The sequence below is a fragment of the Piliocolobus tephrosceles genome, chromosome 6 (assembly GCF_002776525.5).
Source record: "Piliocolobus tephrosceles isolate RC106 chromosome 6, ASM277652v3, whole genome shotgun sequence".
In the NCBI taxonomy this organism is placed as follows: Eukaryota; Metazoa; Chordata; class Mammalia; order Primates; family Cercopithecidae; genus Piliocolobus; species Piliocolobus tephrosceles.
In genome coordinates this window covers 71,610,274-71,633,659 of record NC_045439.1, presented here as the reverse complement: position 1 = coordinate 71,633,659, position 23,386 = coordinate 71,610,274, and the positions used below count along the sequence as shown (strand labels likewise).

The window sequence follows — 23,386 nt, the reverse complement described above, 5'->3', positions numbered from 1 at the left end:
GTTATTCTGTCTTCTCTCCATCTTTCAGAGTCTTCTTATGCTTGTTTTATATGTAATGTCTTATGCTTATTGTACTCAGTAGGAAGAATATAGAAAGTATATCTATTTGACTTTCCCAGAAGTGGAAATCTCCTCTGTACAATTTAATGGATTTCAGGATATTCACAGTTAAGTGCAGTCATCACTACAGTCAATTATAGAACATTTTCATCACTTCCCAAAGAAACCCCATATCTTTTAGTTGTCACCCCCCTCCTCTCTCATGCCCCTAACCAGCCCTAAGCAACCATTAACCTACTTTCTGTCTCTATAGATATACCTACTGTGGATATTATATATAAAGGAACCATTAATATGTGATCTTGATGATTGGTTTCTTTCATTTAGCACAATGTTTTCAAGGTACATTCATGCTGTAGCATATAATCACTTTGTTCTGTTTTATGACTGAATAATATTCCCTTTTATTGGATACACCACAGTTTAGCCATTCATCCATTGATGGACATCTGGGTTGTTTCTACCATTTTGCTAGAGTAAATAATGCTGCCATGAACATTCATGGCCAGGCTTTTGCATGGACATATGCTTTCATTTCCCTTGGGTATATACTTTGGGGGTAGAACTGTTTGGTCATATGGCAGCTCTACATTTAACTGTTTGATGAACTGCCAGAATGTTTTCCACAGTGTTTACACATTTTACATACCTACTAGCAGTGTATGAGGGTTCAGATTGCTCCTAATCCTAGCCAACAGTTGTTATTACCTGACTTTCTGATTGTAGTTATCTTAATGGGTGTGAAGTGATACCTACTATGGTTTTGATTTGCATTTCCCCAACAGCAAAGGATGTTGAGCATCTTTTCATGTGCTTATCGGTCATTTATATATCTTTTCTGGAGAAATGTCTATTTAGGTCCTTTGACCATTTTTTAGTTGGGTATCTTCTAGTCATTGATTTGTATAACTTGTTTGTATATTCTAGATACTAGTCTCTTATCAGACTTCACCTTGAAGCACAAAAATTTTAATTTTAATAAAGTACAATTATCTGGTTCTGTCTTTGTTGCTCATGCTTTGTGTCTTATCTAAAAATCCTTTGCAAAATCCAAGATCACAAGGATTTACTCCTATATTTTCTTCTAAAGTTTTAAAATTCTAGGTCTTACATTTAGGTCTGTGATCCATTTGGAGTTAATTTTTGTACATGGTATGGGGTAAGAGTCTGGCTTCATGCTTTGCATATGGCTCATAGTCTCAGCACCATTTGTTGAAAAGACTATTCTTTCTCCATTGGATGGTTGTGGCACCCTTGTCAAAAACGGCTGACCACAAATATGGGGTTTATTTCTGGACTCTCAATTCTATTCCATTGATCTATATGCCTATCCTTGTACCAGCAGTACTACACTATCTTCTTTTTTTTTCCCTAAGTTCTGCCCCAGGATCTATCCACACTACCTTGATTAGCATTGCTCTGTATTAAGTTTTGAAATCAAGAAGTGTAAATATTCCTAACTTGTTCTTTTTCATGTCTCCCTTACTTTTACTAATACTTTTATGGTATTTTACATTTTAACAGAAAATCTACTTAGGGTTTTTTTTTGTACTTTTCAAAGCATTTTCACATATATAAGCTCAATTGAACTTTACATCACCTCTGTTGGGTAAAAAAGTATATTACCTTTGACAAATAAGTAAAGAGGCATACAGAGCTTAAATAGCTCACTTAAGGTAAAACAGCAAGTTAATATGATCCATAAATCCCACTACTGGGTATTTATTCAAAAAAAAGGAAATCAGTATATCAAAGGGATACCTGCACTGCCATATTTATTGCAGCTTTACTCACAACAGCCAAGATATGGAAACAACCTAAATATCCATCAACAGATGACTGAATAAAGAAAATGTGGTATGTATCACAATGCAATACTATTCAGTCATAAAAAGGAATAGAATCCTATCATTTGCAGAAGCATGGATGGAATTGGAGGTCATTATGTTAAGACAAATAAACCAGACACAGAAAGACAAACATTACACGTTCTCACTCAGATGTGGGAGCTAAAAAAGTTGATCTCATGGAGGTAACAAATAGAATGACAGTTACCAGAGGCTGGTGAAGGTGGTGGTTGTGGTGTGGAGATGAAGATAGGCTGGCTAACGAAGACAAAACATATAGTGAGATAGAAGGAATAAGTCCTACAGTTCAATAGCACATTAGCATGACTATAGTTAACAACAGAATGTTGTTTATTTCAAAATAGTTACAAGAGGAGATTTGAAATGTTTCCAACACAAATGATAAATGTTTGAAGTGATGGGTATCCTAAATATCCTGAACTGATCACTAAACATTGTATGCACTTATCAAAATTATATGTTCCACATAAATATGTACAATTATTATGTAGCAATAAAAATTTTTAAAAGAAATGAAGTCAGTAAAAACATACTGATCTAAATACTACCAACAACCACCTCGACCTAATGACATACCTAGTTCATTACACTCAATAACTACAGAATATACACATTCTTTTCAAGGGAATAGGGTACCTATACTGAGATACATTATATTTCAAAATACTGAAATCTTACAGAGTATATTCTATAATCACAATGGGATAGAATTAAGTATCAATAACGATATCTAGAAAAAACTCACATATTTTGAAATTAAACTACACACTTATAAATAAGCTATGTATCCCAAAGAAAAAAATCATAAAAAAATAGGTTAGATTAGCCATAAAAATATATATAAAACACTAAAGGCTTACATATCAGACACTGTGAAAGACACTGGGAATTAAAAAAAAAAAAAATCACTGAGATGAAAGTGCCTGCCCTCTACAAGCTTATAGTCTAATGCAGTGCTCTTTAACAATTTTGCTCATATACTCTCCACAGCAATTTTGGGAAACTATTAAATTGAAAACTATAATAAAAATTTTCATAAAAAATTTAAATGGTAGCCAAGGATACAATTTCCAGTGTACTATATAATAAATATATGTGCTTTAAATATATTTTCATCAAAATCTTGGAGCTACAGATTTGGCTGATTCAACATATGTAAAGTGTCTGGTATTATATTGATCACAAGTCAATCAGCCACATCAGATTTACTTTCTGTTAGAACATGTCTGATACTTCATTTTTCAATTCAAATAAACATATTCATCCAAATCCTTATGACAAATACCTACCTTCTGAATTATAATTTTAAGATAGACAGATTTGGTACAGGAATCTTGACATGGGTTGGTTTCTTGAATGACATAAAGTATAACACTTTTCAAAATTTCTTGTTTTGCTGGCAGGGACTTTCTCCTAAAAGTATACCCACTAGAACTGTCTATTTTGTTGGTGCTAAAACCCTCTAGGACACTGTACGATTTGGGGTGGGTGAGTAGTATGCCTTTCTTTTACAAAGTAAATGAGAGACAAGAGACTGCAGAAGGGTTTTCAGGCATTAGTTTTGGTAAACTTGAGGATCTGGAAGCTAATTTCCTCAAAACTATGTATACCCACATATTCCTGGAAAGCCTTTGTGTAGCCATAAGGTCCTAGTTTGAAGACCACCAGTCCAGTGGTCACAGCTATAAGGAAAATCCAGATCTTATAAACCTATGAGTTTAGTACTCTTTCACAATATACTGTCTCATAAAATAGTCAACATCTTTCCTTTCAAAGTCCCAACTGCTGCTGTAAGTGCAGACAAAATGGAAGGCAGAAACAATAACAAACCAGTTGTTAAGCTGTTGTATCTCCTAAAATAATACTTCTATAATAAGCTAGGAAAAGAAAAAAGAAAAAAAACCTTATGCTTCCAAATATAAATATTTCGTATAATTTAAAAATAATACCTCCCAACCAAGACCAGCTACAAAATCTTCATATGCTTGACTTCCTCCTGTATTGGTGAGAATGGAGTGTTTGTCTTCTTGTCCTTCAGCAACATAAAATACTGCAATCTTGTGTGTCTCTCGGCTATAAAACAAAAGATTACACCACTGATTTAATCACCATTTTATCTACTCATTCATCCAACAATTAAGTTCTATGTACAAAGTATGTAGCAATAAAAAGATTAAAAAGGATTAGATCTTATAGTCTACAGAAGGAGATATAAATGCAATGTAAGTAAAAAATTACTACAAAATTGCCATTGGAATCAAAGACAGGCATGATCATTTTTGACTGCAGAAACAGAAACTTAAAGGAGAAGATAAAATTGAGTTAGATGAAGGTAAGAAAGATTCGACAAATGAAGAGAAAGAGCATCAGGAAGGACACATAGGTGTGAATACATAAAGCATCTCAAGAATTGTCTGTTTTGCAATGTAGCCGAATCCCTGGTTGAAGGGACTGCATTTTAGAACTAGGTAGGAGTACAGAGATGAGTGAGAAAGGACCCAATCCTTCAAAGTACTTACAATGTAGAAGAAACACCCACAGTTAAGTGTTGCTTAACAACAGGGATACATTCTGAGAAACGTGTCTTTAGGCAATTCTGTTATTGTGTGTGAACATTATAGATGTACTCACATAAACCTAGATGGTACAGACTACTACACAACCTTGGCTATCAGGTATAGCCTATTGTTGCTAAGCTACAAATCTGTACAACATGTTATTGTAGGAATACTGTAGGCAATTATAACATATTGTTAAGTATTTGTGTATATAAATACACATAAACAAAAAGGGCACAGCAAAAACAAGGTATTCAAATCTTATGGGGCTACTGTCGTATATGTGGTCCAACGTTGATGAAACCATAGTTATGCAGTTTGTTTACAAATATAAAACTGTATGGAGTAACAGCCAAGTTCTTAGACATTTTATTTTTAGTTCTCTCTAAAATTAAAAGTGTTCATAAAAGGACATTTCTTGTTTGAAATTTAGCTTTGCAATTTGGCTTTCCAAGCTAACTAAGTCATGCTACATTTACTTTAGGTTGATTTAACAAAGCTTGGGTTAAAAAACTTTAAGACCATTAGTAAAGTTTTCACTACTATATCATGTAGGAATTAAAAAAAAAAAACAAACCCTGCAACAACAACAACAACAACAACAAGTAAATAAGAATTAAAGTTCTTTAAAAAATTGAGTCTGACAACCAAATTTTCCCACACATCTGCAGCAAGTTACCAAATCATGATAGCGGGTTCAATATCAGCAAGAAAGATGTTTCAGCTGCTTTCAATAATGGAATATTTTACTTTAGGTGATGAGCACATAGGCAAACGTTCAGTGTGTCAGATGTGTCATCAGGATACGCTAGTGTAAGCAGTAAAATATGATGTGGGGTTGGGAAGACTTCCAAATCTGCAGAATAAGGATCTACACAGCCTCTCTCCCAAGCAAAACACAGCTTATCTGTTGAAAAAATTTAAAACATTATTTAAAGTCCCTGTATACTGTCCTAAAGTCATAGAGCAAACATGGAAACAGTCATTCAAGAAAACTCAGTAAATCTCAGTAACAACACAGAGCTTTTGATATATGAATTACAACTTGTTTCCTTGCCCCACTCCCTCAGCTCAATGTTGCAGAAGTATTGCCCTGGACATCCTACTCAGGCCTAGAAGACAGAGGTTCCCTCTCTTTCCAGCTTCCAATCTGGAGCTATGGTTTCCCCATGGAAGACAAAGGTTACTAGAGGCATTTCTCATCCTTCTCCAGCCCCATGTTACAGAAGATCTATTTTAGATAGGTGTGGCTGAAAGAACCAGGTCTCCTCTCCTTCCCTCCCTCTCTTAGGGCAGAAGCTCCGGAAGCAAAACGTTGAGGGTCTCAATCTTCTCCATTCTAGCTTGCTCACAGGGTAGAGATTCTGCCAGGAGAGCGAGCTAAGACCAGGGACTGCCAACTCCTCCCAGGTGCTGACTTGTAGAGTGACCCTGTCACTCCAGGAAAAGCTGATCCGTGACCCCAGGTCAGGTGTAGTGAGAGATAGGTTTTGCCCAGGGTGAAAAGTAGGTTATAAGGATGAAGAACTCTGTAGCAGTTCTGGCTGAAAGGGCTGACATTATTTGCAACAGAGCTTGGAGGAAAGCAATTAAGAGAAGCTGGCAGCCCTATGACAAGCAAAACAGCCAGAACTTTAATAGAATCAGGAAATGAGACAGCCAAGAAGGACCCTTTGGGGAATCACAGTCAATTTTGGAGGTCAAAAACCCTGTGCACATGCACTAGGCTGCACCCAATAAGGAACAATTAGAGTAAGATGTAGGATGGACAGACATGAAAGCATTCCCCAAGTCACATAGAGACTTATCAAAACAAGGTAAATCCTCACTGGCACTGAATAATCTGAACTCAGGGTTGACTTCTGGGAGGCTAAGACTTAAAAATAACATCCAGTCATTCCTTGCAGTCTGGAAGACTGTGTGCATACCCAAGGCTGTACCCTCTTTGGAGTAATCAGGAGTGAACCTTCAAGCTATTAGTCTCCTGGTGAATGTGGGACAAAAAAACAAACAGACTCTCAACTGTGACAGCAGTCTCCAAGTCACATACATCCAACAGTAAATGATAAAAATCAAATGGTAAGGGGGAAAAAAATCAAACTGGTAAGGAGGACTAAGCACAAATTTTGACCAATAAGTATGTGATAACCCAGGGAAGACCCCTCATTAGCCAGGCTAAAAGAAAAACAATTTTTAAAAAATCTGAGCAGGGAGATCAGAGGCTAATTACTGTGGGGAGACCAAGTTGCTAGAAAATAAACAAATGAACAAGCAAACAACAACCAACAATATATTTTTGGATTCAAAGACACAGACAAAGTTGAAGTCAAAGGAATGGAAACAAGTACCATAAAATAGAAACCAAAAGAGCTACAGTGGCTATACTAAAATAAGACTTTAAAACAAAAAATGTTAGAGATACAGATATTTCATAATGCTACAAGGTCAATCTAACAGGAAAAGGTGAAAATTACAAACATATATGCACCCAAAAACAGAGCCCCAAAATACATGATGTAAAACAAAGACAGAACCGAAGGCAGAAACAGACAGTTCCTCAATAATAGTTGAAGATTTTAATATCCCACTTTCAATAATGGACAGAACAACTAGAAAATATCAACAAGGAAACAGAAGACTTGAACAATAATATGACAACCAGACCTACCTGACATCTACAGAATACTCTATCTTACAGTAGCAAAAAACACATTCTTCTCAAGCATATGTGAAACAACTTCCAGGACAGACCATAAAACAAGCCTTGATAAATTTAAACGATTTGAAATCATGCAAGGTATATTTTTTATCCACAATGGAATGAAAGTAGAAATCAATGAAAGAAAATTTGGGTAATTCACAAATGTGTGAAAATGTAACAATACACTCCTAAATTACCAGTGGGTCAAAGAATAAATCTCAAGGGAAATGAGAAAATACTTAAGAGATGAATGAAAATAAAAAGAGAGAATGAATGAAAATGTGGCCTATAAGTAAAGCAGTGCTCATTGGGAAATTTACAGATCTAAATGCCTCTATTAAAAAAGATTTCATTCACCTCCTTTGAGAATGAAAGAAAAAAAAGTTTTAAAAAAGATTTCATACCAATAACCAAACCTTCTACTTTACAAAACTGGCACAGTGATTCATACCTGTAATCCTAATACTTGCGGAGGCCAAGGTAGAAAAACTGCTTGAGCCCAGAAGTTCGAGACCACCCTAGGCAATACAGTGAGACCCCATCTCTACAAAAAGAAAAAAACCAGCTGTGTGTGATGGTGCACACCAGTGGTCCCAGTTACTTGGGGAGGCTAAGATGGGAGGATCACTTGAGCCTGGGAGTTCCAGGCTGCAGTGAGCCATGACTGTGCCATTGCACTCCAGCCTGGGTGACACAGTGAGACCCCGTCTCAAAAAAACAAAACAAAACAAAACCCCCCAAAAAATAACAAAACAAAAATGCAACTAAATTCAAAGCAAGCAGAAGAAAGAAAAGAAAATAATAAAGACTACAGTGGAAATAAGGCCGGGCGTGGTGGCTCAAGCCTGTAATCCCAGCACTTTGGGAGGCTGAGACGGGCGGATCACGAGGTCAGGAGATCGAGACCATCCTGGCTAACACGGTGAAACCCCATCTCTACTAAAAATACAAAAAAATTAGCCAGGCGAGGTGGCGGGCGCCTGTAGTCCCAGCTACTCGGGAGGCTGAGGCAGGAGAATGGCATAAACACGGGAGGCAGAGCTTGCAGTGAGCTGAGATCCGGCCACTGCACTCCAGCCCGGGCAACAGAGCAAGACTCCGTCTCAAAAAAAAAAAAAAAAAAAAAAAAAAAAGTAAAAATATCTGACTTGCACATGAGGTGATTTTTTATATAGAAAATCCTAAGGAATCTGCTAAAAAGGCTATTAGAGCTAATAAACAAGTTCAGCAAGGCTGCAAGATATAAGATCAAATATACAAAAACTGAAGTTCTATACACTAGCAATAAATAATCCAAAAACAAAAAACAAAATTTTAAAAATCCTTTTATAATAGCACCAAAAAGAGTAATACTTGGGTATAAATTTACTGTGAAGTGCAAAACTTATATTTTGAAAATTATAAAACACTGTTGAAAGAAATTAAAGATCTACATTTAAAAACACTCATGTTCATGGGCCTAAAGGCTTAATATTGTTAAGATGATAGCATCCCCCAAACTGATCTACAGATTTAATGTAATCCCTATCAAAATCCCAGCTGCCTTTGATAATAGAAATTGGCAAGTTTGCCTGAGCGTGGTCACTCATGCCTGTAATCCCAACACTTTGTAAGGCTGAGGCAGGAGGACTGCTTGAGGCCAGGAGTTTAAGACCAGCCTGGGGCCAGGCATGGTGGTTCACACCTGTAATCCCAGCACTTAGGGAGGAGGCCAAGGCAGGTGGATCATGAGGTCAAGAGATCAAGAGGGCAAGACCATCCTGGCCAACATGGTGAAACCTCATCTCTACTAAAAATACAAAAATTAGCTGGGTGTGGTTGTGTGTGCCTGCAGTCCCAGCTACTCAGGAGGCTGAGTCAGGAGAATCGCTTGAACCCAGGAGGTGGAGGATGCAGTGAGCCCCGAGATCGTGCCACTGCACTCCAGCCTGGCAACAGAAAGAGACTCCAACTCAAAAAAGAAAAAAAGAAAAGAAAAAGAAAAAAGAAAAACACCCAGCCCGGGCAACACAGTGAGACCCCATCTCTACAAAAAAAAAAAAAAAAAAAAAAAAAAATTGGCCGGGCATGGTGGCACATGCCTGTAGTCCTAGCTACTGGGGAGAATGAGGTGAGGTGGGAGGATCACTTGAACCCAGGAATTCCAGGCTGCAGTGAGCTCTGATCATGCCATTGCACTCCAGGCTGGGCAAAAGAGTGAGACTCTATCCCCACTAAAAATAAAAAGAGAAAAAAGGAAAAAAAAAAAAAAACCCTCTGAAATTGACAAGCTCATCCTAAAATTCACAGGAAAATGTAATAGCCCCAAAATGGCCAAAACAATCTTGAAAAAGAATGGAATTGGAGAACTCATACTTCTTGATTTCAAAACTTGCTACAAAAGTCATCAAAGCACTCATAGTACTGACGCAAGATGAGACAAAAATCAGTGGAACAGAATCATGTGATCAGAAATAACTCATATTTATAGTTAATAGCTTTTTGATAATGGTATCAAGACATTTCAATGAATAGTGTTTTCAACAAATGATACTGGGACAACTAGGTATCTACATGAAAAAGAATGAAGTTGGGGCCAAGCACAATGGCTCACACCTGTAATCCCAGCACTTTGGGAGGCTGTTAGGAAGATTGCTAGAGCACAGGAGCTCAAGACCAGCCTAGGCAACAAAATGAGACCTCATCTCTACAAAAATTTAAAAATTGGCCAGGCATGGTGGCATGTGCCTGCAGTCCCAGCTACCTGGGAGGCTGACGCAGGAAGATCACTTGAGCCCAGGAGGTTGAGGCTGCAGTGAGCTGTGACTGCACCACTGTACTCCAGCCTGGGTGACAGAATGAGACTCTGTTTAAAAAAAAAAAAAAAAAAAAAATGAAGTCAGATTCTTACACCATATAAAAAATTGAATCAAATGACTCATAAATAAAAAATGTAAGGGCTAAAACTATAAAACTCATAAAAAAAAACCAAAAAAAAAAAAAAAAAACCCAAAGGATCTTACATTGGGCAAGGTCTTCTTTTTTATTTTTGAGACGGAGTCTCGCTCTGTTGCCCAGGCTGGAGTGTAGTGGTGCAATCCTGGCTCACTGCAAGCTCTGCCTCCCAGGTTCAAGCCATTCTCCTGCCTCAGCCTCCTAAGTGGCTGGGACTACAGGCACCCAGCATCACGCCTAGCTATTTTTTTGAATTTTTAGTAGAGACGGGGTTTCACCATGTTAGCCAGGATGGTCTCAATCTCCTGACCTTGTGATCCGCCCGCCTTGGCCTCCCAAAGTGCTGGGATTACAGGCATGAGCCACCGCGCCCGGCCTAGGCAAGGTCTTCTTAAATACAACACAAAAAGCACAAGTGACAAAAGAAAAATAGGCAAACTGAACTTTATCAAAATTAAATTTTTTGTGCTATGAATGATACCATCATGAAAGTGAAATGACAATTTACAGAATGAGAAAAAAATTGCAAATCATATATCTGATAAAGAACTTGTATCTAGAACACACAAAGAACTTTAAAGTCAATAGTAAAAGCCCAATTCTATTTTATTTTTTATTTTATTCACTTTTTTTTTTTTGAGATGGAGTCTCCCTCTGTCATCTAGGCTGGAGTGCAGCGGCATAATGTCGGCTCACTGCAGCCTCTGCCTCGTGGGTTCAAGTGATTCTTGTGTCTCAGCCTCCTGCGTAACAGGGATTACAGGTGTGCACCACCATACTTGGCTAATTTTTGTATTTTTAGTAGAGACGGGGTTTCACTATGTTGGCCAGGCTGGTCTTGAACTCCTGACCTCATGTGATTCGCCCACCTTGGCCTCCCAAAGTGCTGGGATTACAGGTGTGAGCCTCCACGTCCGGTCACATAACCCAATTTTAAAAATAGGCAAAGACGTTTGTATTATTTTCCTAGGGTTTCTGTAACAAATTACGCAAACTAGGTTGCTCTCAACAAAAAATATTTATCCTCTCACAGTGCTGCATGCTAAAAGTCAGAAATCAAGGCACAGGGCCATGCTCCTTCTAAAGGTTGTAGGGGAGCATCCTTCCTTGCCTCTTCTAAGATTCCAGTTGTTGCTGACAATTCTTCAGCATTCCTTGGCTTGTGGCTCTATGACTACAGTTTCTGCCTCTATCTTTACAAAGGCATCTTTCCTCTGTATGCAGAAGCGTTTCTTCACATGGCTTTCTTATAAGGACACAAGTAATCAGATTTAGGGCCAAATCTAGTACAGTGTGACCTCATCATAACTCTGAAAACTCTACTTCCAAATTGAACTCTGAGTTTCAGGGTGGACATGAGATTCTGAGAGAATACTATTCAACCCAGTACACATTTAAATAGACATTTTTTCAATTACATAGCCAATTATCATAGCAATGAAAAATACTCATGATAAGTCATTAGGGAAATGCAAATCAAAATCATGAGATATTTTAGGCTGATCAAAGCTGTACAGGAAAAAACAATACTAAAAAAGTCCCACGAACTCACAAGATACCACTTCATATCCACTAAGATGAGTATAATAAAAAAGAATGACAATAACAAGTATAGGCTAGGGCACGGAGAGTATGTAACACTCATACATCACTGGTGGGAATGTAAAATGGTACAGCTGGTGTGTAAAACAGTTTGCAGTTCCTCCAATGGTGAAACAGAGAGTTATCATATCATCCAGCAGTTCTACTCCTAGGTATATATTCAAAACATGTCCACACAAAAAACTGAACATGAATGTTCACAGCAGCATTATTCATATTAGCCCAAAAGTGAAACCAACTGAAATGTCCATCAACTGATGAATGGATAAACAGATATTTATCAATATAATGAAATGGTTTCTGGTAATAAAAAGAAATAAAGTAGAAACATGCTGCATCATGAATGAACTTTGAAATCATCATGCTAAGTAAGAAAAGCTGCCACAAAAACCCATATATTATTTGATTCCATTTATATGAAGTGTCCAGAATAGGCACATTTATAGAGACAGAAAGTAGATATGTGTTATCTAGGGATAGGAGGAAAGAAAGGCTTGTGGGTAATGGATACCAGGTTTCTTTTCAGAGGAAGTAAAATAACCTAAAAATTAGATTGGGGTGATAGTTGTATAACCCTGTGAATATACTAAAGTATGTACATTTTAAATAAATTAATTGTATTGTATGTAAATTATGACTCAAACTATTAAAATTTTAATTTGAAAGCATAATCTATTATGTGTAAATTCTAATTGTGAAAGAAAAAAACTTCTCAGTGTTTTTGCTTTTTCAGGTAAAGGGCTATCAATTAAAGCTTATAAATAATAATTTATAAAATTGGGAAGAGCTGGATAGAAATCTTCATCTAATACTATATAAATTTAAAAGTTGAGAGAAGTATATGTGCCATATAGGAAAAAAACAGAAAATGAATCTTTAAAATTCAATAAAAGAGAAGCAGAGTTCAGCTGCCCTTTATGTCAATTAATCTTTCGCTATTCCTTCTTATTTTTCTACTTACTAACTAGGGCTGCGAAAATGTTTGTTATATTGTCATTAGATTAATATGTGCCACAATAGTGAATAATGAGGCAAATGTATTAGAAAAAATAATTAAAATTAGTGAACTTGCAACTACAAGTGTTCTATAAGAATATGTTTAGTACTGGCAAAATATTATTAGCTCACTACTGGAAACTCAAAGTGACATCTGTCAAGTTTTAAGCATTTCTAAATCCCTGCATATACTTTGCAATAAAATAATAATACATATCATTTTGTGATTTGAAATTTAAAACTCTGGTGGTTCAACCACAAGGAATAGGAAACAATTAGTCTAGGCAAAGAAAATGAAGAATCTATAAATGGTCTAGTGAGGTAAGTCTGCTAACAAAGTAATCTTTCATTTTCTTCCTCCTTAGTCCTCCCTAGACAAGTAATCAGGTTTGTTTCCAGGTTTCCTGGTTTAAGAAAGCTCAAAAGCTGTCTTACTGTCATATAATTAGAATGAATGTTTACTTGAGCTCATTGTATTAAAAAAATATGTAGTCTTCTTTAAAATTATTTTTAAAAAGCAAACAAATAAACACCACACATTCATTTAATTTAGTGTATAAAAAAATTTATGCTGCCTCAAGGCAATGTCTCCCCTTCAAGGTATGTATGAGAATGGAGGTTTGTATAAGAATTGAGGTATGTATTCATACCACAATTCATCCAAGGTATGTATGAGAATGGAGGCAGTTTAGCAGGAGCCAAGAAATAAAAAAGGTAATTTAAAGAAACTGAATAGCCAAGATGGCTGGTTAGGATTGAGCTCTAGACTGAAGGGTCTGGTCAGGCATTATTAGGGAGTCACTAAGGAGTGTTCTCATGAACATCAAATTTTTATGTTAGAAAGATTATGTCAGTGGTCCAGATTGTCTAGACGGGGAAGAGTCAGGAGATGAGATCCCACAGAGTACTTAGACAGTTGTTAAAACTGTCTTGGAAAGAAGGGATAAGGACATGAATCAATGAGTTGGAAGCAGTAAAGGCAAGAAGAGACATAATTGAGAGATAAGAAGAATGGACATCATGATTATGAAAACCTAAAGGCAAGGGAAAGGAAATGGTCAAATTTGGATAACTCTCAAAGGGTACTTCTAAACATAAATATGACCATCAGGAGGAAGATCTTATTTTGAAAAGAAATGTGACCTAGAAATGATAGTAGAGAGGCAGGTAAAAGAAAAATGAGGGAGATATCTATGTTTTGAAGGTAAGAAACAGAAAATGAACCAGTGAAGACCTGAAATAATCAGAGAATTAGGAGTTGAACTGAGTAATTTTAGTGTCATAGAAGTTGGGGGAGAGGACTTTAAAATGATCGAGAGAATTTTAAAGACAGAATAGATAACAGTATTAGATATTTAGGGGATTTAATATACAATAGATTTTTAGAGCAGTGAAACTATTCTGTGTGATACTCTAATGGTGGATACATGTCAGTACACATTTATCAAAACCAATACAAAGAATGAACCCTAATGTAAACTTTGGACTTCAGACACTAACGTAAGATGTAAATAATAGGGGACACTGTACAGGGGGGAATGGAGAATATATGGAAACTCTACTTTCCTATCAGTTCTTTTGTAAATCTAAACACCACACACACCTATGAAGTTAAATTTAAATTAGGTAAATGAATGAGGTTGGTGAGGACTAAAAGAACTTTAGACTTGATGGTCAGGATACTAACCTTCAGAAAGACAGTTTCAATATAGCAGTAGAGGTAGGAGCTATATTGTTCTGAGGTAAGCAAGACAGAAAAAGCGGTATGATTCCTGTTCCCAAGGACTTGACCATCTAGTACCAAGATAAACTGTTATGGAGAACAATCAGAATTGAGAACCCACAGACTACTTAGAAAGTTCTTATAATCATCTTGGAAATAATAAGAATAGCTAAATAATAATGATAATAATAACTATGCAATATGATAAATGCTTTGACGGGGACATGTTACAGGGTTCTATGAAAGCATATGGAAGGAGATTCAAACATAGTCTGGGAAGGAAGGTGAAGCGTAGGAGTAGATTAACGTAAAGCTTTCCATATAAAGTGATGTTTAAGCTGAGACTTCAAGAATGGACAGGAGGGGGACTGGGAGTGGTGGCTCACACCTATAATCCCAGCACTTTGAGAGGCTGAGGTGGGCGGATCACATAAGGCCAGGAGTTACAGACCAGTCTGGCCAACATGGTGAAACCCCATCTCTACTAAAAATACAAAAATTAGGTTGAGCACAGTGGCTCATGCTTGTAATCCCAGCACTTTGGGAGGCTGAGGCAGGCAGATCACTTGAGGTAAGGAGTTCGAGACTAGTCTGGCCAATATGGTGAAACCCCATCTCTACTAAAAATACAAAAATTAGCCAGGCATGGTGGCGCATGCCTGTAATCCCAGCTACTCGGGAGGCCGAGGCAAGAGAATTACCTGAACCCTGAAGGCAGAGGCTGCAGTGACCTGATATCATGTTTGCACTCCAGCCTCGGTGACAATAGCAAAACTCTGTTGTGTGTGTGTGGGGGGGGTGGGTGGGGGGCGGAGAGGGGTGTGGAATTTACAGCCTAAGATTATTTCATTGTTAAAGAATAAAACAAAGATACATAGAAATCAATTCCAGATATAAGAAAAGGAAATAAACTTTATAAAAAAGAAAAAAACGAAACAGAAAATAATGAGTTAGAAACAGAACGTAACAGAATGTAACAAATTAGGATCTGTTTCTTTGAAAAGACTAAGATTGTCTGCATCAAGAAAATTTAAAAAAAACACAAAAAACAAAAATCAAAAAGGAAATCTAATAAAAATTATAACACCATGTATGAATCTCTACTAGTATCTATTTAGAAGTCTCAATGAAATGGATTTTTAGAAAATAGAAAACAAAAAAACAAAAAAAGTAAAATTTCACCAAGAGCTAAAAGAAAACCTGAGAAGAGTAATAAGATGAAACAAACTGAAAGAAAAATTAGAAATTTTATGATTTCTTCCAAAATTTTAAGCAATAGGTAATATTCATGTTATAAAGCTGGGTATAACCTCAATTCTAAAAACATAAGAGGAATAGGACAAAAAATAACTACATAATCTGCTAATAGTGGACTATACCTGAACTCAAAATGAAATTCTGGTAAATCTAACACAACGGGAAGCCAAAAGATCAGGCAGGGTTTATCTCAAAAATGCAAATATCATTTGATATTAGCAGTCTAGTGATATTAAAATGCAATATACATCAATTAGTTAAAAAACCAAAACTATATGAAAATTTCAATAGATGCTGAAAATAATTTTGATATAATTTAACATCCTTTCCATATAAGAACTCCTAGAAAACAGGGTACTTTCTCAGCATAATAAAAATTATCTTTTTAAAACTAGTAACTAGTATCTTCCTTAATGATGAAATAGAAGAGTTTTTTTCATTAAAATCAGCAAAGACAAGGATGTCCACTGTTACTATACTATTAAACACTATCCTGCAAGTTCTGATCAGTGCAATAAGACATGATATAAGCAAAAACAAGCATAACTACTAGAAAGGAGATTATCTGTAGATAATGATTACATATCTAGACAAATCTTGAGACAGACAATAAAACGTTTAAAATCAATAAGAGAATTCACTTCAGTGTTTGTAAACAAAGTAAATATTAAAAATAGAAAAACCTAGAAAACGTAATGGGGGAAAAATCCTATTCAGAATATCAACAAAACAATAAAACACCTAGAAATATACAAACAAGCAATGTCTGGGTCTCAGAATAAATGAAAATATACTGTAATTATGAATGGGAAGACTGATGATTATAATGGTGCTCTGCTTTTTCTACATGACAGTTTAATCGAAAATCCAATCAAATACCAATGGGATTTTTTCTCCTGAAAAACAACAGCATAATTTTAAATGTATCTGGAAGAATAAGTAGGTGAGAATATCAAAGAAAAGAGGAATAATGTGTGTGGGTGGGGTGAGGAATAAGACTTGGTCTATCAGATATTAAAATATATTATAAAGCTATATTAAACAGTGTAATAGTTACACAAAAATGATAGACAAATCTAACCAGAAGACTGTAAGTGTTAGAAGGAACAATATTACATGAAAAAAAGATAAATAAATAAAAGAGTACAACTAGAACGTAACAAAAAGAATGAATACCCCATTTTCCATGATGTGATTATTAGACATTGCATGTCTGTATGGAAATATCTTATGTACTCCATTAAATATATACACCTACAGGGAAATTTATAGCACTAAATGCCCACAAGAGAAAGCAGGAAAGATCTAAAATCGATACCCTAACATCACAATTAAAAAACTAGAGAAGCAAGAGCAAACAAATTCAAAAGCAAGCAGAAGGCAAGAAATAACTAAGATCAGAGCAGAACTTAAAGAGATAGAGACATAAAAAATTCTTCAAAACAATCAATGAATCCAGGAGCTGGTTTTTTGAAAAGATTAACAAAATTGATAGACTGCTAGCAAGACTAATAAAGAAGAAAAGAGATAAGAATCAACAGACACAATAAAAAATGATAAAGCAGATATCACCACCAATCCCACAGAAGTACAAACTACCATCAGAGAATACTATAAACACCTCTATGCAAATAAACTAGAAAATCTACAAGAAATGGATAAATCCCTGGATACATACACCCTCCCAGGACTAAGCCAAGAAGAAGTTGAATCCCTGAATAGACTAATGACAGGCTCTGAAATTGAGGCAATAATTAATAGCCTACCAACCAAAAAAAGTCCAGGACCAGATGGATTCACAGCCAAATTCTACCAGAGGTACAAAGAGGAGCTGGTACCATTCCTTCTGAAACTATTCCAATCAATAGAAAAAGAGGGAATCCTCTGTAACTCATTTTATGAGGCCAGCATCATCCTGATACCAAAGCCTGGTAGAGACACAACAAAAAAAGAGAATTTTAGACCAATATCCCTGATGAACATCAATGCGAAAATCCTCAATAAAATACTGGCAAACCGAATCCAGCAGCAAATCAAAAAACTTATCCACCACGATCAAGACGGCTTCATCTCTGGGACGCAAGGCTGGTTCAATATACGCAAAACAATAAACGTAATCCATCACATAAACAGAACCAATGACAAAAACCACCTGATTATCTCAATAGATGCAGAAAAGGCCTTCGACAAAATTCAACAGCCCTTCATGCTAAAAACTCTCAATCAACTAGGTACTGATGGAACATATCTCAAAATAACAAGAGCTATTTACGACAAACCCATAGCCAATACCATACTGAATGGGCAAAAACTGGAAGCATTTCCATTGAAAACTGGTACAAGACAGGGATGCCCTCTCTCACCACTCCTATTCAACATAGTGTTGGAAGTTCTGGCCAGGGCAGTCAGGCAAGAGAAAGAAAGAAAAGGTATTCAATTAGGAAAAGAAGAAGTCATATTGTTCCTGTTTGCAAATGACATGATTGTATATTCAGAAAAATCCCATCGTCTCAGCCCAAAATCTCCTTAAGCTGACAAGCAACTCCAGCAAAGTCTCAGGATACAACATCAATGTGCAAAAACCACAAGCATTCCTATTATCAGACAAACATCATTAACAAACAAGATAGTCAAATCATGAGTGAACTCCCATTCACAATTGCTACAAAGAGAATAAAATACCTAGGAATCCAACTTACAATGGATGTGAAGGACCTCTTCAAGGAGAACTACAAACTACTGCTCGATGAAATAAAAGAGGACACAAACAAATGGAAGAATATTCCATGCTCATGGATAGGAAAAATCACTATCATGAAAATGGCAGGCCGGGCGCGGTGGCTCAAGCCTGTAATCCCAGCACTTTGGGAGGCCGAGACGGGCGGATCACGAGGTCAGGAGATCGAGACCATCCTGGCTAACACGGTGAAACCCCGTCTCTACTAAAAAAATACAAAAAACTAGCCGGGCGAGGTGGCAGGTGCCTGTAGTCCCAGCCACTCGAGAAGCTGAGGCAGGAGAACGGTGTAAACCCGGGAGGCGGAGCTTGCAGTGAGCTGAGGTCCGGCCACTGCACTCCAGGGCAACAGAGCGAGACTCCGTCTCAAAAAAGAAAGTAGCCATACTGCTCAGAGTAATTTATTGATTCAATGCCATCCCCATCAAGCTACTAAAGACTTTCTTCAGAGAATGGGAAAAAACTACTTTAAAGTTCATATGGAACCAAAAAAGAGCCTGCACTGCCAAGATAATCCTCAGCAAAAAGAACAAAGCTGGAGGCATCATGCTACCTGACTTCAAACTATACTACAAGGCTACAGAGTAACCCAAACAGCATGGTACTGGTACCAAAACAGATATATAGGCCAATAGAACAGAACAGAGGCCTCAGAAATAACACCACACATCTACAACCATCTAATCTTGGACAAACCTGACAAAAACAAGAAATGGAGAAAGGATTCCCTATTTAATAAATGGTGCTGGGAAAACTGGCTAGCCATATGTAGAAAGCTGAAACTGGATCCCTTCCTTACACCTTATACAAAAATTAATTCAAGATGGATTAAAGACTTAAATGTCAGACCTAAAACCATAAAAGCCCTAGAAGAAAACCGAGGAAATACCATTCAGGACATAGGCATGGGCAAGGACTTCATGACTAAAACACCAAAAGCCATGGCAACAAAAGCCAAAATAGACAAATGGGATCTAATTAAACTAAAGAGCTCCTGCACAGCAAAAGAAACTATCATCAGAGTTAAAAGGCAACCTACAGAATGGAAGAAAATTTTTACAACCTACCCTCTGACAAAGGGCTGATATCCAGAATCTTCAAAGAACTCAAACAAATGTATAAGAAAAAAACAAACAACCCCATCAAAAAGTGGGCAAAGGATATGAAAAGACACTTCTCAAAAGAAGACATCTATGCAGCCAACAGACACATGGAAAAATGCTCATCATCACTGGTCATCAGAGAAATGCAAATCAAAACCACAATGAGATACCACCTCACGCCAGTTAGAATGGCGATCATTAAAGAGTCAGTAAACAACAGATGCTGGAGAGGATGTGGAGAAATAGGAACACTTTTACACTGTTGGTGGGACTGTAAATTAATTCAACCATTGTGGAAGACAGTGTGGCGATTCCTCAAGGATCTAGAACTAGAATTACCATTTGACCCAGCAATACTATTACTGGGGATATACCCAAAGGATTATAAATCATGCTACTATAAAGACACATGCACACGTATGTTCACTGAGACACTATTCACAATAGCAAAGACTTGGAACCAACCCAAATGTCCATCAATGATAGACTGGATTAAGAAACTGTGACACATATATACCATGGAATACTATGCAGCCATAAAAAAAGATGAGTTAATGTCCTTTGTAGGGACCTGGACAAAGCTGGAAACCATCACTCTCACAACTATCACAAGGATAGAAAACCAAACACTGCATGTTCTCACCCATAGGTAGGAACTGAACAATGAGATCAGTTGGACACAGAGTGGGGAACATCACACAATGGGGCCTGTTGGGGGATTGGGGGCTGGGGTAGGGATAGCACTACGAGAAATGCCTAATGTAAATGAGTTGATGGGTGCAGCAAACCAACATGGCATATGTATATGTATGTATCAAACCTGCACGTTGTGCACCTGTACCCTAGAACTTAAAAGTATAATACAAAAAAAAGTTAAATAAATAAATATATATATACACCTACAGTGTGCCCACAAAAATAAAAAATTAAATAAAAATGATAGACAAAGCAACAGAAATAAACAGCTGTGAAGCAGAGAGCTTAATATTTAATAAAGGAAGCATCAAATCAATGGCAAAGGTATAGTTTATTCAACAAATTATTAAAATAGACTGTTTTTCAACATTCAAACTAGTTCCAGTTATCATTCCACAAATCAGAATATATTTTAAAATGAATACAGAATTAAATGTAAAATAATTACCACCTCAATCAAATAAAGATCTAGAAGGAAAGGCTGGGCGCAATGGCGCATGCCTATAATCCCAGCACTTTGGGAGGCTGAGGCAGGCGAATCACTTGAGGCTAGGAGTATAAGACTAACCTAGCCAACATGGCAACACCCTGTCTCTTACACTAAAAGTACAAAATTAGCCAGGTGTGATGTGTGGTCAGAAGGCTGAGGCACATGAATCACTTGAACCTGGGAGGTGGAGACTGCAGTCAGCTGAGGTTGTGCCATTGCACTCCCACCTAGGCAACAGAAGACTCTGTCTCAACAACAAAAAAAAAAAAAAAAAAAAAAAAAAAAACAACTAGAAAGAACTAAGGAAATGTACTAGAATATTTAATTGATTTCAAGACAGAACGTTTAAGCACAACAAATAATTCAAGAAATCCAAAGAAAGAAATTGAGAGAAATGATACATAAAATGAAAAAATATGTGTGTTAAATGATCTGAAGTTGAAAACTGAAAACTAAACAACTAACCAGGAAAGCTCCCACAAATAGCACAACCGTTAATCTCTCTCTCTCTCTCTCTCTCTCTCTCTCTCTCACACACACACACACACACACACACGGAGAGTTCTTACAATTAAGAAAAATTCCTAAATTGAAAACTAGAAAAAGAACACCAAGAGATAATTTGAAAACAGATGAAAATTTCATACAAATATATGGAAAATATTAACATCACTAGCAAAAAAGAAAAAAAATTTAAAGTGGTACCATGATCTGCTTCTCAAGCTATAAAGGTTAAAAAAGGGTGATTAGTATCCAGTGCTGGCCAGGTTGAAGTTATACAGGTGCTGTTACAAAATGTTGGTGAAATTACGAATTATTACTTAATAGAAGCAATTTCACAATAAACATGGCATGAAATATCCTGATATGATTTGACCTCAATAATTCTATTGCTAGGACTCTATCATGTGGCAAGAAATTAAAAACAACTTAAATGTCCAACAATCATAAAACTTGGCATCATAAAAGATTATTTTTAGGCCGGGCGCAGTGGCTCACACCTGTAATTTCAGCACTTTGGGAGGCCAAGGCGGGTGGATCACGAGGTCAGGCGATCGAGACCATCCTGGCTAACACGGTGAAACCCCATTTCTACTAAAAATACAAAAACAAAATTAGCTGGGCATGGTGGCGGGCGTGTGCCTGTAGTCCCAGCAACTGGGGAGGCCGAGACAGGAGACTGGTGTGTACCTGGGAGGCGGAGGTTGCAGTGAGCCAAGATTGCTCCGCTGCACTCCAGCCTGAGCGACAGAGCAAGACTCTGTCTCAAAAAAAAAAAAAAGATTATTTTTGACGAATATCTAAATGACTGAGGAAATGCTCACAATATAATACAACACACACAAAAAAAAACAAACAAAAAACTTGGTAATATCCCTATGATTCCAGTTCTGTAAAAAAAAAAAAAAAAAAAAAAAAAGTAGTACAGTGTTACGTGGATTATATTTTTGTTTTATATTTTCCGTAATAACCAAATAATTATTCTAAGATCATTTTGAGAAAACCTAAAAACAATAATCAAAACCAGTTAGAAATTACAGGAAGTGAGTATAAAGATTATATTTCTCTATACATTTGGCAGTAAAAGGAATAAGAAATCTGGATAGGACTACAGCTGGAAAGTAGAGTAACTGAGGAAAGTTTTGTTTTACGCTTTGTTTTGTTTAAAGGCAGATAACAAACATGTTTATTAAGAGGAACTAGAAGAAATATAAAGAGGAGATAACTTTTTGAAGACGATCCTAAAGCAGGCAGAGATGGCAGAAAGCAGATATACAAACAGATTTAAAAAAAAGGCTTTTATCAAACTGAAGGTGAGCAAGAAAAGATGGCTCAATACAGAAATTTTAAAGAAGAGAGGAGGAAGATAAACAATTGTTTGATGTGGGAATGGTCTGAATCATCTTATCCACTATGAATTCCTGTGGGTAGCTTTTTTCAAACCTGCTTCCCAATCTGTCAGAATCACTGGATTTAATTAATGAGAGATGTGACTAAGGTTTGTCTAAATATGGGAAAAACCAAAGGACATTTTACAGGTCCAATTAGTTTTCTGTGATTCAAAAGATGATTCTGAAATGCATAAAAAAGGCATAAACAAGCTGGGCGCGATGGCTCATGCCTGTAACCCCAGCACTTTGGGAAGCTGAGGTGGGCAGATCACGAGGTCAGGAGATCGAGACCATTCTAGCTAACACGGTGAAACCCCATCTCCACTAAAAAATGCAAAAAAAAATTAGCCAGACATGGTAGTGGGCGCCTGTAGTCCCAGCTACTCCGGAGGCTGAGCCGAGATCACACCACTGCACCCCAGCCTGGGCGGCAGTGCGAGACTCTGTCTCCAAAAAAAAAAAAAAAAAAAAGGGCATAAATAAACAATTCAAAGATACCTAACATTCTATGCTGTCCTAAATTTTTCTTAAAAAATTATTGCTCAGAAAGTTATAAATCAATAACATAGTATTATACACTATTTAAAATATTATTCACAGTATTATTCTAAACAGAGAAATACCTGAGAGTTGCTAGTTATGTGAAGATTTTCCAACAACTTACCACTGCCTTGAATCCAAGTTCCTAAGTTCTCTAAGTAGCTTTTCATTTTTCTTCAGGAGATGAAAGCTCCTCCTAAATAGAGAGATTTATAAACATTTTCATCAC

General features: G+C 36.7%; 1 protein-coding gene across 6 annotated transcripts in view; it reads right to left on the bottom strand.

Annotated features, from left to right (window-relative positions):
* The window catches only part of RALGAPA1 (Ral GTPase activating protein catalytic subunit alpha 1), a 280,919-nt gene that overhangs the window by 62,484 nt on the left and 195,049 nt on the right, over positions 1–23,386 (bottom strand). For all 6 annotated transcript variants that reach the window (XR_002725793.2, XM_023189633.3, XM_023189637.2 and 3 more), the window contains exons 34-35: positions 23,282–23,353; positions 3,878–4,001 (exon numbers count right to left, since the gene is read on the bottom strand). Coding sequence is in view for 5 of the 6 variants with exons in the window: in XM_023189633.3 (XP_023045401.1) it covers positions 3,878–4,001; positions 23,282–23,353 (196 nt within the window). In the remaining variant the exon portion in view is untranslated. The remainder of the gene's footprint in view (positions 1–3,877; positions 4,002–23,281; positions 23,354–23,386) is intronic.